General features: G+C 35.8%; 3 protein-coding genes across 5 annotated transcripts in view; 1 reads left to right on the top strand and 2 right to left on the bottom strand.

The window, feature by feature from the left end:
- Window positions 1-15554, top strand: part of LOC136256395 (origin recognition complex subunit 1-like) — a 29617-nt gene that overhangs the window by 9330 nt on the left and 4733 nt on the right. The window lies entirely within an intron of this gene.
- LOC136256510 (kelch-like protein 8) lies at window positions 415-1782 on the bottom strand. The gene is made up of 2 exons (XM_066049487.1): window positions 1762-1782; window positions 415-1323 (listed from the first exon to the last, which is right to left on the bottom strand). Exons 1-2 carry the CDS (start codon window positions 1780-1782, stop codon window positions 415-417), a joined length of 930 nt encoding a protein of 309 aa, XP_065905559.1.
- Window positions 1183-7334, bottom strand: LOC136256394 (receptor-interacting serine/threonine-protein kinase 4-like). 3 transcript variants are annotated; one of them, XM_066049344.1, is made up of 6 exons: window positions 7051-7334; window positions 5950-6659; window positions 4117-4320; window positions 3378-3466; window positions 2564-2674; window positions 1183-1323 (listed from the first exon to the last, which is right to left on the bottom strand). In XM_066049344.1, the coding sequence occupies exons 1-5, from the start codon at window positions 7208-7210 to the stop codon at window positions 2662-2664; spliced, it is 1176 nt and encodes a 391-aa protein (XP_065905416.1). In that variant the 5' UTR covers window positions 7211-7334; the 3' UTR covers window positions 1183-1323; window positions 2564-2661. The 3 variants fall into 3 exon arrangements, with proteins under 3 accessions (XP_065905416.1, XP_065905417.1, XP_065905418.1); XM_066049345.1 differs by lacking the exon at window positions 3378-3466 and having other exon boundaries at window positions 7051-7330; XM_066049346.1 differs by lacking the exons at window positions 1183-1323; window positions 3378-3466 and having other exon boundaries at window positions 2563-2674; window positions 7051-7333.

The following is a 15554-nucleotide window of genomic DNA, read 5'->3' as shown; positions in this document are numbered from 1 at the left end:
CAGTCTATTTCAGGTTGGTTGTCCACGTAAGCCAAATGCAAAAATATCACGTGAATAGAAATAACCAATGAAATTTCACGCCAGGCGGACGGCGCTAGTTTAAACTGAAGGCTACTGATCTCATTGGCTACTTTCAAGCACGTGACTTTTAACACTTCGTTTCTCTAGTCAACCAACCGGAAATAGACTGTAATAGAGATTTGTGATTTATGTTACCACTCCAGTGATCCCTTATTGTTCTGTGGCTTTTTCAATTATCCCTTTTCAATTGCTATAACATAAAAATATAAAAATTTTAAATAAAATCTATGCGTAACAGTGATTAAGTAGTTTTGTGGTTTGTATGCCAGTATTGCTTAGTTAACAACTTGTTATTAATAAAATGGTACAATAATAACATGTACAATGTATACATTACTGTGGCTCACATGAGCCAATCCATACAGTATTAGTATAGCAGTACTTATCATCATATCCTCCTACTACAACTAATTTGTTATCAGCTACACTAACTACAGCTGGTGCACTTCTTGTTGATGGGATTTGTCCTATGACTTCCCAGCTGTGACTGACCTTGTTGAACATGTGAATGTCTCCAGTGACCACATGTCCCTTATATCCACCTACTGTTAGTAGGTGTCTACCTTGTATGCTGACAGGAGCTGAATTGATAAATGGAATATCTTGTTGTGAACTCCACTTTAGTTGATTACTGGACAAAGTGTCAAGTGGAGCAGTAAACATTGCTTTGGAAAAATAACTGTTATCATCGTAACCTCCTAACAGGTACAGCACATTGTGTATTATCACTGACTTGAGATGATAACGTGGTAGTGGTAGGTCACCAGTAGAGTACCACTGTCTAGTAGTACTGTTAAACAGTTCAGTAGTGGCTAATTTCTTGTTCTTGTCTTCACCTCCAACTAGTATCATTGTTCCCTGATGACCAATAGCTGTGGCCCAACATCTTGGTGTAATCATCCTGGTGTACTCCTTTAGGTGATCACCATCTAGTGAGAATATCTTGTTGGTCACCTTATTACTTCTATCCTTCCCTCCAGCAGTGATCAACTGGTTGTTGAGGGTGGTCATGGCAAAGTGCTTATAAGAAGTGTTGATAGGAGAAGGGTTCCATGAATTGTTAGCAAGAGTGTAGATGTAAATTCTATCAGATGATTCATAACCTCCTCCAGTGTAGACCTTCCCATCATGTAACACAGCAGTGTGGTGTACATCCTTCACTGGTGCAGGTGCTCCCTTTTGCCACTTGATGTTCACTGGTCCACTGAACAGGTCTGGTGTAGGAGACTGGACCAGTTGTTCCTACACAATATACACTAACTGTAATATCACCTTAACAACTTGTGTGTGGTAATTATAGTTATTATAATATAGACTATACAGTGATGTGTTATTATTACATGTGACATCATCAAATGTAGGTGATTGTTCTATTAGAGTAGTTGACTGTTCTTTTGAGAGTAGCAATCTTATTTTAGTTGGTGTTTCACAAAGCTAAAATTAATCATTGCTCCCAGAAACTTGTTAAACCCTCTGTATGCATTGGTGAACCCATTGTAGTGATATCATTAATCTTCATTAGTATTAAAACATCAACCACCAACTCCAGTATGTGCACTATTATGGCCCTAAGTGTAAGTGTAACATTACTACTGCAGAGCTTACAAAAATTTTTTGTTATACAGTCACAATGCCCTGGCAAATCAGAATTGGCCAGACAGTTTCCTGAACTGACTTTACATGAAGGAGAGTAAAGCCCATTGCATCCACTTGCACAGCAGAACATTATAACATTATCTGTTTTAGTTACTGGCAATGTGTCAAATGCATGTCCAGGGGCATAGGAAGATATTTAACGTATGGGTGCTCTACTACTAACTCAAGATCAACTTGTTTTTATCTCAAAAGGATTTCTAGTCACATTAAATATGGTACTGAAGGATGGAATCAGCAACTCTGTTTAGAATATAAATGTTAAGTGATAAACAGCTATATTTCTGCTACTCTTGACTTACTGCTCTATTAGAGTATCTAAATTGGACTTGTATTCTATTACTTTAATGCATTTGTACCACACATTTGTTTAAGCCTATGGATTATGGTTGAAGCCAAGTCAAGGTAGATGGAATCACTGACAAGTTAGAAAAGAAAGGATGAATGATTTTGATTCTGGTTAGAAATATTTATGGGTGCCCAAGCACCCATGCTTCCTATGCCCCTGATATCTTGCAGCAGATAGTTAGCATGGTACATTTGTGTATGGTCACTCCCTTGGGTTCTAAGGGGTGAACTAATGACATTTATTTTAAACAGTCATAAAAAAATCATTTGTCCATTGCCCAAATACTCTGCTGCTACTGCAGCAATCTCTACATGTCTATGCAATAGTTGATAAAAAGTTATTGGATGCAGACAGACAGCCACATACACAAATTGATTTTCATCTTCCTTAAGAAATTTGTTATGGCCATTGCTACATCTATACACCATAAAGGTTCAAAGGCCATTCATGCAAACTTCTGTATATATATTGTATACTCACCCTTGGCTTGATGATATCTTTATTGTGAGATACAGAGGCTCCTTGTTGTTTAGACTAAGGATGAACAGGAAGTGGTAGAATTTTCCTCTGATCAGCCATCAATGAAGTATGCTATAATAAACCAGTATATACAGTCAGAAAAAATGAGAGCATTATTAAATACAGAAGTGCTTACAGTAATTATTTCAGATGGCAGCGACACACACACATCAAAACCAGCCTAACATCATACAGTAGTTGTTTACAAAACAAATCCCAAATACATGTTATATACTCCCCAGAGTGACACACACAGTGTATATCTATGAATCATTTTTGTTACTTGTTCTATAATACTGACTTTCAAAAAAGATTTTATACCAACTAAAGCTGCATTACACTATAGGCAGTAGTTAAGTTGTTGGTTAGACGAGATGGACTATAAGTTAAGGAGATATAATTATACCAAGTATGCATTATGGAGTGACCTTTCATATAAGAAATCAAACCCACACAGTGTTCCCTTCATTGTCTGCTATAGATTAACACATTTCACTATGCAAATTTGATGGTAGAAATGACTGTTCTATTAGAGTATTTACATTCTATTAGAGTGATTGAACAGGGCTATATATGTATTTAATCTGATCATTTTCAATATCTAAATGCACTCAAGGCCCACTGAGTTTGAGTTGTAGAGGGACTACTGTACTTGGCTGAAGGAATCAGTCGGTTATTATAAATTTCTGTCAAATACCGAAAAAATTGAGTACATGTGTAGACTTGATTATACTAACCACTACTACTGCGTATACTGAACAATCATTGTACTTACAATCTTGTAAAACTGAGACTGAGTCTGAGACTGACAATCCATGTAGAACTAGTATTAAGACAAGTCTGATAAGACCAGGTCTCACAACCCTAAATGGAGGCAAACATAATTCATATTCTGGATTACTTGGTGTACTTACAGTTGTTATCAGTGAGCCTAGCCAGATATAAACGGCCACTTAGTATGTGACTTTGTTGGGCTAATATCAGACGAAGATTTTTGAATGGTCATATCTCAGCCAAGAACAATGATATCAAGCTGTAACTTACAGGTATGCTTATAAAATAAGTACATTCAAGCATTGATTTATGTTAAATCCCTATTCTTTTGGCTAATGTATAAGCATACCTGCTAGTTAGAGTTTGATGTATTCGCTCTTGGCTGAGATGGGTTAAGTTGATATTTTGGCAGGATAATATGACATCATTCATGATCCCTACTATACAGTTGTTATGGTAATATAGAACAATGGAACTGCTAGACAATTAACAAAGGAGTTGCAGTCTAAGACCACACTACCATAATTCACTTATTTTCATGTAAAAAACTTTCTTGATAAAATTTTGGCGAAAATGTTTTTGTATGATTATGTGAGTGACTGCTCTATTAGAATAGTTTCTTATGTAAAAAGTTTTGTGCAACAAATTTTTGTACAAGTTCAGCATATGAAAAATTTTTTAAAAGTGAGTTACGGTATATAAGGATTGCATAAGGCATTAGCAGTAGCTAAATGGCTAACCTGCAAATGTTGATTTTCAGCTTTAAGTCGAGTAACTTCTAACTCAAGTCTGTTATTCTGTACATTCAAACCATCAACTTCCACCTTCAGACCATTGTTCTCCACCTTCAGACCATCAACCTCTACTTTCAGACTATCATTATCTCTTTTCAGCCCCTCATTACATATTGTCATCTCCTCCAGTTGGCTGGTCAGTGAAGTCACCTGTACCACAATATAATTCTGTTACTCTTATTGTTGAATTATAGTACATCTGGTCAGTATAATACTGTCACTTCATCAGAATAAATTATCATACAAACAAAAAGCAATGAAACAGGAGAGGTCATCTACACCTGCAGCTACTGTATATTACAGTATAGCCATACAAAATATCTACTAGTATAGCTGCAGGTGTCTCTTATTTCAGTGCTTTTGTTTCTATGATCCACTGTAAAATTTCTTCAACCAAGTTTGCAACATAATTTATGATTGGTGAACCAGCCAAACATATTATAAAAATCAATTTAGTGATTTAACATGTCCAGACAATCAATTACTGGAAAAGATGTGGTCATTCAGCTTCATTATCAGCTTTGTGCAACTCATTATAGCATTACAAATGAAGAACAGTATGGGAAGTGTCTCTGCATTCAACCCAGTTACTACCACAATTGCAAGTATATATGCATGACACTGGCTATCAATTACTGACAAGTGAAGTGGTAATTCTGCTTCATTTACACATATTGCTACCAGTTATACAGAGTGTATTACAAACAAAAAACAGGATGAGAACTGCCTCTGCAATAAATCCAGTCACTACAGAAATTATTGTGATCACAGCCATCTGCACTGAAGCTAACACATGTTACAGATAAACACCTACACGATAGTGACGAAGGAACTGAGACACAAAGAAGGAAAAAGATAAGTTTATAATGTATGCACTTTAGTTACTACAGTTGGCGAAAAGACACATCTCATTCCAAAGCAACATTGAACATTTACGAAATCAAGCCTGCACTGTTAACCAAAATGCTGGCTGGAGGCATTATTGATTAGTTAGTCAGTTAGTAAAAATATGAGCACCGTTTTCATACCACAAAACAGTTTGTAACACCTCCATCGTTGTGTTTACAAATCAGATACAAACCTCATGGGAGTGTTTCAATCGAATAGTACATAATAATGATAATGGCAGATAAAAAAATCTTCGTTAATGAAACTATCAAAGCACAGTAAAGACCTAAGTATCATCTTTCAGCTAAAAGTTGTAGTAATGGAACAACAAAACTACAACTAGGGTAAGTAAATATGAGATCGGAATGGAAAGCGATAATGGGAATGGCCAACAGAAGCTTTGTTCAATTAATATAAAGTAGAGAGCATGTACTTGTTTAGAGACCACTGTAATTGAACAGTTGCTTGGCATTTAGTGTTTCAGATAAGGCTGACATTATTGTTTCCCGTCTCCACCCACTTCAGGTAACCTCACAAATTTTAATTATTGATTATAGATCACTAAACGCACTATTTCATGATGGAGGGAGACACAGAATGACCAAGTGTTAAGATAATTCATTAGCCATACATACAGGTATAAACGTACACTGTAGCAGAAGGGTAACTAAGGAATTGGAGTCCCTCCTCAACTAGTATCTTTGCATCTTTCAAGATTGAGATACTCTAATAGAGCAGTCATATATTCAAACAAAGCAGTCAAGTGTACGACTAATAATCATCAGTTTTTGTTGTACTAGGTAATGAGAAACAAGGCAATAAAATGATGATGGCCTAATCAGCTCTCCACTGTATATACTTTATGACTGCAAATTGTGACAATGTACTAACCTGTTGTTGTGATGATGACTGACCAGATACCTCAGCCCACCATACAATGGGACTCATCCTATCAATACCAGTCTGTTGACTACAAACATCTTTTGTCCTCTTGATTTCTGTGGAGACCTGTGTCATCATGGGACGCTTTCCTGGGTTGTCATTCAAACATGATGTTACCATTGGTATTAAGTTCACAGCACTTCCGGTGAACATGTCAAGATAGCTTCTACGCCTTGTCACCTCTGATACCATCTCCCATCGGTCAGTGACAGTGTTGAGCTGCACCTGATCAGTTGGTTTAGGCCATTGCTGGGTAATGACATTGAGGATTACCCCACCATAGGAGAATACATCTAATGAAGGACCATACACTGGCTTTTGAGTAATCGATTCAGGAGGCATAAAATCTGGCGTTCCTGGGACTTTAGTCATTGAAGATTTACCATCGGTCCGCATCACTTTAGTAACACCTAAGTCAGTGATCTTGGCTTCAAGACTCCTCCCCAGTAATATGTTGTTAGGGGTGAGGTCACGGTGTACAATTGGTGGATTCCTACTATGGAGGTACCTTAGACCGAGGCACACTTCATCCAATATAGATAATTTCACGTTAAATGGTATGTTGGCATACTTCTCTACCAGACCCCTCAGGCTGTCTTGCATCTTTTCCATTACCATAACAGGTAATCTGTACTGGTCACGTGCGGGATAGTACACTCCTATAGTGTACAAGACATGATTTTATCACGTGACATAATGCATTACCTAAAAACTGAACTACGCAAGGATGACGATTTAAGATTTAGATTTAAGATTAGGTACTGGGCAGTCAGCTCAGCTGGTTTGCCCAGGGGGTGAAAACCCCAAATGGTACAATCAAATACATACATACATACATGCAATTTGATAATTAATTACAGTAGTGAAGGTTAAGTACGTAAATAAATTCATCCAAATTTCTTGATTCTATTATATTAATTGGCAACTCATTCCAGTCTTTAACAGTTCTAGGATAATAACTATATTTATAGGTGTTGAGGGTTGCTTGAATGGTACTCCAAATCTTACACTCGTTAAGAAAATCGGATGTGATCTTACGAAGTGCTTCACCTTGTGAATATTGTAGCAGTAATTCGTGTACCTCCTTTGCGGCGCACAGTGTTCCTTGATAGTGGACTTCAAAGACCCTCCCATAAGCACCACGACCAATTTCCTTTCCCGTGGGATTCACATCATGGAGGATAAGATCAGTAGCAACTCTAGCAGCCATGACGGAATTTATTGATTAACAGTCTAGTGTTGGGCGATATATCGTATCGTTAAATTTTTGCTGTTATTGAAAAAGTATCGATGTATTTTTCAAAATATCGAATTATTATTATTAGATATTTTGATACGATAAATCACGTGATCTGAATCAATTTTAAAATGTGTACATGTGTTTTAGAGCACAGCAATTTTCTAATCACTTACTCTTGTGTATATGGGCGGGAAATCCCCGGCATTGTGGGCCATTAGTATTAAATTATAGACATGTATACAAAACAGACCAAAAAATTGTTAGTAGGCCAGAGGCCTTTTAGTCTGTCCATATCCTGTTATTGACCAGAAATGGTCTAAATTATTCTTAAAGTTGTTGAGATTAATTGACTCAATGACATTAACAGGTAGGGAGTTCCACTGATTAATCACACTGTTGGTAAAGAAGTTGAGCCTGGATGTGAGTCTACATTAATTTCTGTTTTAAAATTCGTTGATTGTGACCTCTAGTTATACTATTTGTAAAAACAAAAAAATGGTTGTGGTGTGACTCTGCTAAGATTGTTCACCAGCTTGTAAACATCAATTAGTGCACCTCTCTGTCTATGACAATACAATGAATATAAGTTAAGATGGTGTAATCGCAACTTGTAAGGTAGGTGTGCTATTTCTGGAACTAGTTTGGTCACTCTTTGTTGAATTTTTTCCAATTTATCAATGTCTCTGGCCAGATATGGACTCCAAATTGACACACAGTACTCTAAATGTGGGCGGATATAAGTTTTGTATAGAAGCAAGAAGGACTCACTGGTCAAGTGATTAAATTACTACCTGCTATCAAATTATGTAAGAAAACTAGCAATTTACACTTGAAAATTAATGTTACAATATTCTATCGAAAAGTATCAATATTGGTCAATTTCGTATCGTTCTGAAAATCTTGTTATCGCCCATCACTAATTAACACTGAACATGGTCGTGGCTCATATGCATAAATCTATGACGATCCAACGTAGCCAGTCCAAGCACATGCAAGTGAGTTGCAGTACTAGCTGACTGGAAGTATTTGGTTATGGATACACAGGTCCAGCATTTAGCATTAATTACAAATATTCAGTGATCAGTGAATCCTTGCTTACTTATATGGCTGTATCCTGGTGCTCCGGTTAATGAAGTTAAGTTTTGAGCCTTTATATAGTAAGGGTAGATAAGGTATGTAGCCACCTAGGGCTCTAGTATATAATTGGGGCCCCCATGCAAGCGTACGAAATCTATTTACCACAAGTTTCTGACAGCTACAAGCCTCAAAGAGTAATGTCTGCACACTTTACACAACACAACCAGTGAACTAACCTGGATAGTGCCTTTAACAAAGGAAAACAGCCCAGTAAAAGCTTAAGATATTTCAAATTCAATATAATTAAGTCAGCAACTCTAATAAAATAATCATCCCCAGTGGTATAGGAATAAATGGCTTCATAAGAGCAAAGGGTTGTTGTCATAAATAAAAAAAGGCAGAGCATAGGGATTAGGTCAACTTATGGGCTATATTTTGGGCTCAAAGTTGATTAAAGAATATTTACAGCTTAGGTCTTTATTCAACACCATGGAACTGTACAGCCACATTAGGTTGGGTCAGAGATGATGTTCTAACAAGTGATGATGATCTCATGAGAGATGATGGTCTCTCCAGACAAGCAGAAGCGTGTGTGTATAGTGTGTGTTCCTGTGTTTACACCTTTACATACCACCTTTTCAAACATACTTTCTGTAACAACTTTAAACAGGCTGTAGGACCAAGAGTCCGACAGACCTTCAGCATTTTTGCTCTAAAGTCTTAATTTAAGAAAAAACAACATGTCTATGTTTCCTCTACCCATGTAGAACACCCTAGCAGGCTTGTAGCAATAAATTATTCTATTATCCTATTCACTGCTACAGGTGTATGTACATATCAGGTACAGAGTTGGGGTAGTTACTTCAGAAAAGTAATTAGTTACTGGTTACTTTTATCCCATGTAACTTAGTTATACTTATACTTTTAAAAATGTAACTATGTAGTATCTACTGAGTTACTAGTTACTTTCATAAATAAATTATGCTTATTTGTTAACTTTTGTAATATGATCATTTTGCCCAGAGCAAGGGAGAAGGCAACTAATTATATGTACACTTTCTGAAAATAATGATTCTGTAGTCATTTCAGCTCAGTTTCAACTGTTATGTCTGTGTACTCAAGAAGAACAGTACACAGAAAGTGTCTACTTAAAGTGGCTGTAGCACAAAAATCTCGTTACTTTAAGCATAATTACCTATAGTTACAATGTAACTATAGTTACTATTGTAACTTAGTTACTTACTAATTACAAAGGGGTCATTCCATACCAAATCAACAAAAAAAGATCCAGACCCCTTTCAATTTTCATGAAATTTGGCACAAACGTGGACCCTATCAAGAAACTTTCTCACACAAAAATTTGGCTCATTTCATTGGTCTCCCTTTAAGTTATGACCACTCAAAGTTTCTGTTGAAAATTTTATTTTGCTTACATGTCTTCAATAAAATGGCCATAACTTTGCTTGTGATTGACATGGGTTAGATGTTTGAAATCCTTATTAAATTCTCTTTCAGGTGATATATAATGTTTTACAATTGCTCAAAGGAAAAGGTCAAACCACAAAAATGTAGCTTTTTCCTTTGATCTTAATTTTCAAAAATATATATAATTAAATTTATTTTTCGTTTACATATTGCTCTAATACCTATCATTCATCACTGTGAGTTTAAAGTTGGGACCAATAGTAGATCATGAGTTATAAGTGTTAATGTGTAGCCTTGTAATCACTGCTGTTTGTATGGTATTTTTCAGTATAATTTCCAATACCAATTGCAAGTTACCTTATTTGTTAGTATGTCACAAATCATTTTATGCATTAAAATAGTTAGGGTTTGTATTGACAAGGGCTCACTACAGTGAAACCATACTAACAGAGCCACTTTTAAAGCTAAGAAAGTTGGAGCAATAATAAGGCTGCCTAATAAAGGAATTACTGATTATGTTTTTGCTATACGTAAGTTCAGTGCCCTATAAATATATATAAAATAGAGGTGACCACTATAACAAGGTGGTCTTATTATCGAGGTAGCTATATGTATAAGGGATTTACTGTACAACTAATGATATTCCAATCTATTATTTCAATTTTACCTACTGTATAATAATAATATTCAACCACAGATTATGATGATATAGTTTCCAATCTTATACGTGTGTATAATGGATGCAAACGACACAGTTATTCATACATATGTACATGTAAAGTGGAATCGAAATGCCATGTCTTAGTGATATCCAAAGCTTCATAATACCTAGATAGCTGCTTCATATAGTTGCATTAGAGTAGAAATATTTTAAGTTGGCCCTTATAAAAAGGTGCATGCATATGGCCTTTAAGGTAGCCGCTAAGGTATGTTACACTGTATTTTGAATCATACTTTGAAAGGGCAAGCCTACTACTGACCACTTAAAAGCCACCTTTATATGTCTGTACCTATAAATAATGCTTTTGCTGGAAAAATGTACACTTCTAAAACCACTATGTATTGTCTTACTCGTCAAAAATTTGATGGAATAGATTGGACAGTGGCCACCTGTTTAGAAAGGCCACCACTCCATAAGGGCCAATTTTAAATTGTTGCTATACACTTATGCAAATGTATTAAGCAGCTACCTGCACATTAAGGCCCAGAAATTTTGGCCCTAAGGTAACTGGCTTAAACTCCATACATCAACTGTATCATGATAAAAATAGCAATGTATAGCTCATAATTTGATTCTATAATTGAGAATCATAGAATCATAGAAATGTTCCTTAGAAATTACATTGTAGAAAGGTTCACTACAGCAATTGCACACTGATGCATATCTATAGCTTTAAGTGAAATAGATCAACAATTGATTAAAGAAAGGGTCAAGGCAATTAACTTCAAAGTTAAATCAGAGTGTTATAGTAAATGTTGAGACTGAAACTGGTGCATATTGCATGACAGTCTCTACAATCATTCACATGTAACTTTGACATGCAATGAAATCTGATGCATTGATATCAGTACACAATTGAAGTTTTGAAGGTACAAGTTGAAAAGACTGTTAATACTGCATCAGTCATTCATTACTACTTGTTAGAAAAGCTCTATAGTAGATTACAATGTTGAAACATTCATGCCTGTGTTAAGCAGCTACACAACATTATGTTTTATTCGTAAATGTTTCAAATTACAGTGGAACTGGCCACCTGTAATGAAAGGCCACCTTTCTATTGTTCTAGTAAGACATTTGTATACACATCAAACTATATAAATAGCCACCTGCATATTAAGGCCAAAAAAATATTGGCTTAGACAGTTTCCACTATAGCTACATTTGTGTATCAAAATACACTGCTTGAAGTTTCTTAGTTTACTAGAGTGGTATATCCCCAGTATATGGAACAGTTAATTGTTTGGAATTTTAGTAACTTTTCAGTAAACCTGCATTCACTGATGTTTACTGAGAGTTTAAAACTTAGTAAAACAATTATGTTCCATATACTTAAAGTTACTGACATTTTACTATCAGTATAACTGGGTACAACTACAGTAAAACAGCTAAACAAATTAGTAAACTAAGAACCTTCAAGCAGTGATATGTACTTGTATATCAACAATCAGCATTAAATGCTAACAGTAGTAGTAGCAGTATCAGTTACTGTAGCTAGTGAAAATGTCAACAAGTTCAATATCTCACTACTATATAATAGACTTGGCGTCATAATCAGAAACAATATGTACAAGCTTGATAAGGGGTAAATTACTTGAGTACATGTATTTATGTATAAGCTTTTACTGGGTTTTCTTACAAAACATAAACAAATTAACTTTACTCACATACCAACAATGTATAAAATGATTGTGACATAATATTATATAAAGTTACTTGCATTGGTATTGCATCTTTGCATACTTGAACCATACAAACGACAGTATAATTACAAGGCTACACATTAACACCTATAACTCATGATCTACTATTGGTCCCAACTTTAAACTCACAGTGATGAATGATAGGTATTAGAGCAACATATAAACCAAACATAAATTTAATTAAAGAATATACATTTTTGAAAATTAAGATCAAAGGAAAACGCTACATTTTTGTGGTGTGACCTTTACCTTTGAGCAATTATAAAACATTATACATCACCTGAAAGAGAATTTAATACGGACTTCAAAAATCTAAGCCAGAAGTTTCTATGTCAATTACAAGCAAAGTTATGGCCATTTTATTGAAGATGTGTAAGCAAAATAAAATTTTCAGCAGTAACTTTGAGTGGTCATAACTTAAAGGGAGACCACTGAAATGAGCCAAATTTTGGTGTGAGAAAGTTTCTTGAAAGAGTCCATGTTTGTGCCAAATTTAACAAAAATCGAAAGGGGTCTGGATTTTTTTTGTTGATTTGGTATGGAATGACCCAAAGTAAGTAACTAGTTATATTACTAGATACTGGTTAAGTAGCTAGTTACTAGTTACCCCCAACTCTGATCAGGCAGGAAGACAGCCACATGCAGTGGAAGTTGTTAAAGAGTTGGTGGAGATGGTGATATGCCAGCATGTCAGTTTGTGTACCTCACTCAATGGGTTAAAATAACCAATCCACAACAAGTATTTCAAATTATTTAAAGATGTGTGTGTGCGTGTGTGTGTGTGTGTAGTAAGCAGTTATACTTTTAATTATGTATGTAATATATGTATATACATATTTAGCATAATTGTGTGCTATGTGCTCTGTACGTACAATGTTTCATACTTAACAATAAAGCCACTACATACAGTTACACACATTACACACTCCTTGTCTACCATATAGCAACTTACTGGGAAGACATCATCACCTGCCAATGCACTAGAGACAGTCAACCAACACTTCTTCAACATGGATGCTGACACTGGATAAATGCAGTGTCTTACTGCTGGTGGATGAGGTAGGAACTAGATGTTATATAACTTATAACTGTTGTAGTAGTAATTTGTGATGTGCATGTGTCTAGCAACTATAAAACCCTAACCCTAACCCTAACCCTAAACTGAATGACTGAAGCACTGACCTGGTAATTAATTCAAGGTCCCAGAGATTTAATGTCTACATGCTGAATCTTTCTTCATTTTACTCAGCTGGGAATCTGGTGTGTACTGGGAATTAGCCTACCCAGCTCTATTAACTGTGGAACCAATTACCAATTCACAAAACTGGCAAGGGACCACAATTTATTTGTAATAGTCTTTTGTAGGATACTATATAGTCCTGCCCCAGGAGAATTTTCCTGCACTGACTAGTGGGCACCTGAGTATAGTGTACAGTCTAGTGTTTTACTTTGCAGACATTGCTTTGTTTGTGTGTGTGTGTGTGTGTGTGTGTGTGTGTGTGTGTGTGTCCTTGACCACGTGGGGATTGGGAAATTCCAAGGGCCCTTTAGTTGGTATTACAAGCCAACATGAGGTAATAGCCTATGCATGCACTTCATGTTTTTAGCATAACGTGGAGCTACTGACCAGACCAAATCATTGGCCCTGTGGTTGAAGTTGGAGATGTCATCAGACATGCAGTCCATGGTGCAGTACAGCAAATTGCAAGACAATTGTCCAATGAGTTGCAATGTAAAGATTACCAACCAAGACACCAAAGTAATTGCGCTGTATAAACACTGCGGTTAAATGCTAAAGACACCATTTGATATCTGTTATATTGTATTCTGGAGTTCTCGGCTCAATGCATGTGTTATTACAGTCATGAATAATGAGGTTCACCGAGGCTCATTAGACGGTAGACACACATGTATGTTTGATAAGCGATCTCATAAAATGAAAATCCATCATTGTAATGTTACGTTGATGCCACCACACATAGAGTGGATTCACACTTAGTTCACTCCAGAGAATTAAAACTTGTATAATTTATTTTGGCAGTATTTAAGCTACATATGTCCTATTTGACACAAGATACGTACAGGTCTAGTCATCTATATTGAAACACACACAAAATTTAATGTATGTGTGTGACTAAATCATACATCAGTAGTTGGGGCGAGCCTGAGCAAGCCCCAGTATTGTCAGTTGAGTATGGTATGTATGCGATGTACACAAAAATTTCCAGAAAATCCTGCACTTGATAGTTGAAATGGTACGTACGTTGTGCATATGAAAATTCCCGGAAAGCCCCACACTTGCACTGTATACATGGTATTTTTCGAGGGATGTAATTTTTGCAAATTTAGCAAATGGGATATTATGAAATTTTAATCATGAAATGTTAGAATATCTAGGCATCCCAATGCACTGCAGGCATTGTCATTCGTGAAAATAAAATTGCGAAAGTGATGGAAAGTGAGTGTTTGCAAAAATTACATACTTCAAACAAAAAATATATACCATGTATTGTATGGTAGTTGAAATGGTGCATACATCATGTGTATGAAAATTTAGAAACCATTCTTGGTAGTTGAAAAAGATACATACATTGCACGCATGAAAATTTCCTGAAGAATCAGTATTGCAAAGAGAGGAGACATTAAGGAGAAGAGAACGTGAGAGGGCCCAAGAATCAAAGACAAACAAAGTTCAACATTATTCACTAAGGGGGTGTCATCTAGGTATGTGCTGTAGGTAGATCTGCGAGTGCAGTTACAATGTTGACACACCGAAATTTCACTGTGACCTTTGACTAAGAGACTTTTCCAATCTTTTACCTGTGACTTAGATGATATTTCAGTACTTTTCGATTGTGGGGTATCCTTGACAGTTGACTTGGCACAAATTTGGTGGTCTTGAACTGACTATAACTGACTATAATTACCAAAGAATACCTTGGCTGTAAAACAGGCAAATAAAAGTAACTGGCAACCAAAACAGCTGATATCTGAAGCGGCCAAGAATAAAAGTTAAGTTGATACAACTTACTACAATTATAAACTTGCAACATTGAATCCTAATCATTCAACTGTGTTCTATACATTCACCCTTGCTACATCCTAAATTAATTCTTTGTAACTCTAATTGGTTGGTAATTTGGCCGCCTTTTTCAATAGTCAGAGTAAAGAAAAAAAAAGGCGGCCAAATTACCAACCAATTAGAGTTACAAAGAATTAATTTAGGATGTAGCAAGGGTGAATGTATAGAACACAGTTGAATGATTAGGATTCAATGTTGCAAGTTTATAATTGTAGTAAGTTGTATCAACTTAACTTTTATTCTTGGCCGCTTCAGATATCAGCTGTTTTGGTTGCCAGTTACTTTTATTTGCCTGTTTTACAGCCAAGG

Source organism: Dysidea avara, chromosome 5 (assembly GCF_963678975.1).
Source record: "Dysidea avara chromosome 5, odDysAvar1.4, whole genome shotgun sequence".
Taxonomy (NCBI): Eukaryota; Metazoa; Porifera; class Demospongiae; order Dictyoceratida; family Dysideidae; genus Dysidea; species Dysidea avara.
This window is presented reverse-complemented; position numbering and strand designations above follow the sequence as displayed.

What these genes read in the sequence shown, in the direction of transcription:
- LOC136256510 (XM_066049487.1), bottom strand. Translation starts at nt 1,782, where the DNA reads ATGGGCTTTACTCTCCTTCAT. An exon ending in TGGGCTTTACTCTCCTTCAT is followed by an intron (nt 1,324 to 1,761) that starts GTAAAGTCAGTT and finishes TATATTGTGTAG; the next exon opens with GAACAACTGGTCCAGTCTCC.
- LOC136256394 (XM_066049344.1), bottom strand. Translation starts at nt 7,210, where the DNA reads ATGGCTGCTAGAGTTGCTACTGATCTTATCCTCCATGATGTGAATCCC. An exon ending in AGTCATCATCACAACAACAG is followed by an intron (nt 4,321 to 5,949) that starts GTTAGTACATTG and finishes ATTGTGGTACAG; the next exon opens with GTGACTTCACTGACCAGCCA. An exon ending in CTGAAAATCAACATTTGCAG is followed by an intron (nt 3,467 to 4,116) that starts GTTAGCCATTTA and finishes GCCTCCATTTAG; the next exon opens with GGTTGTGAGACCTGGTCTTA.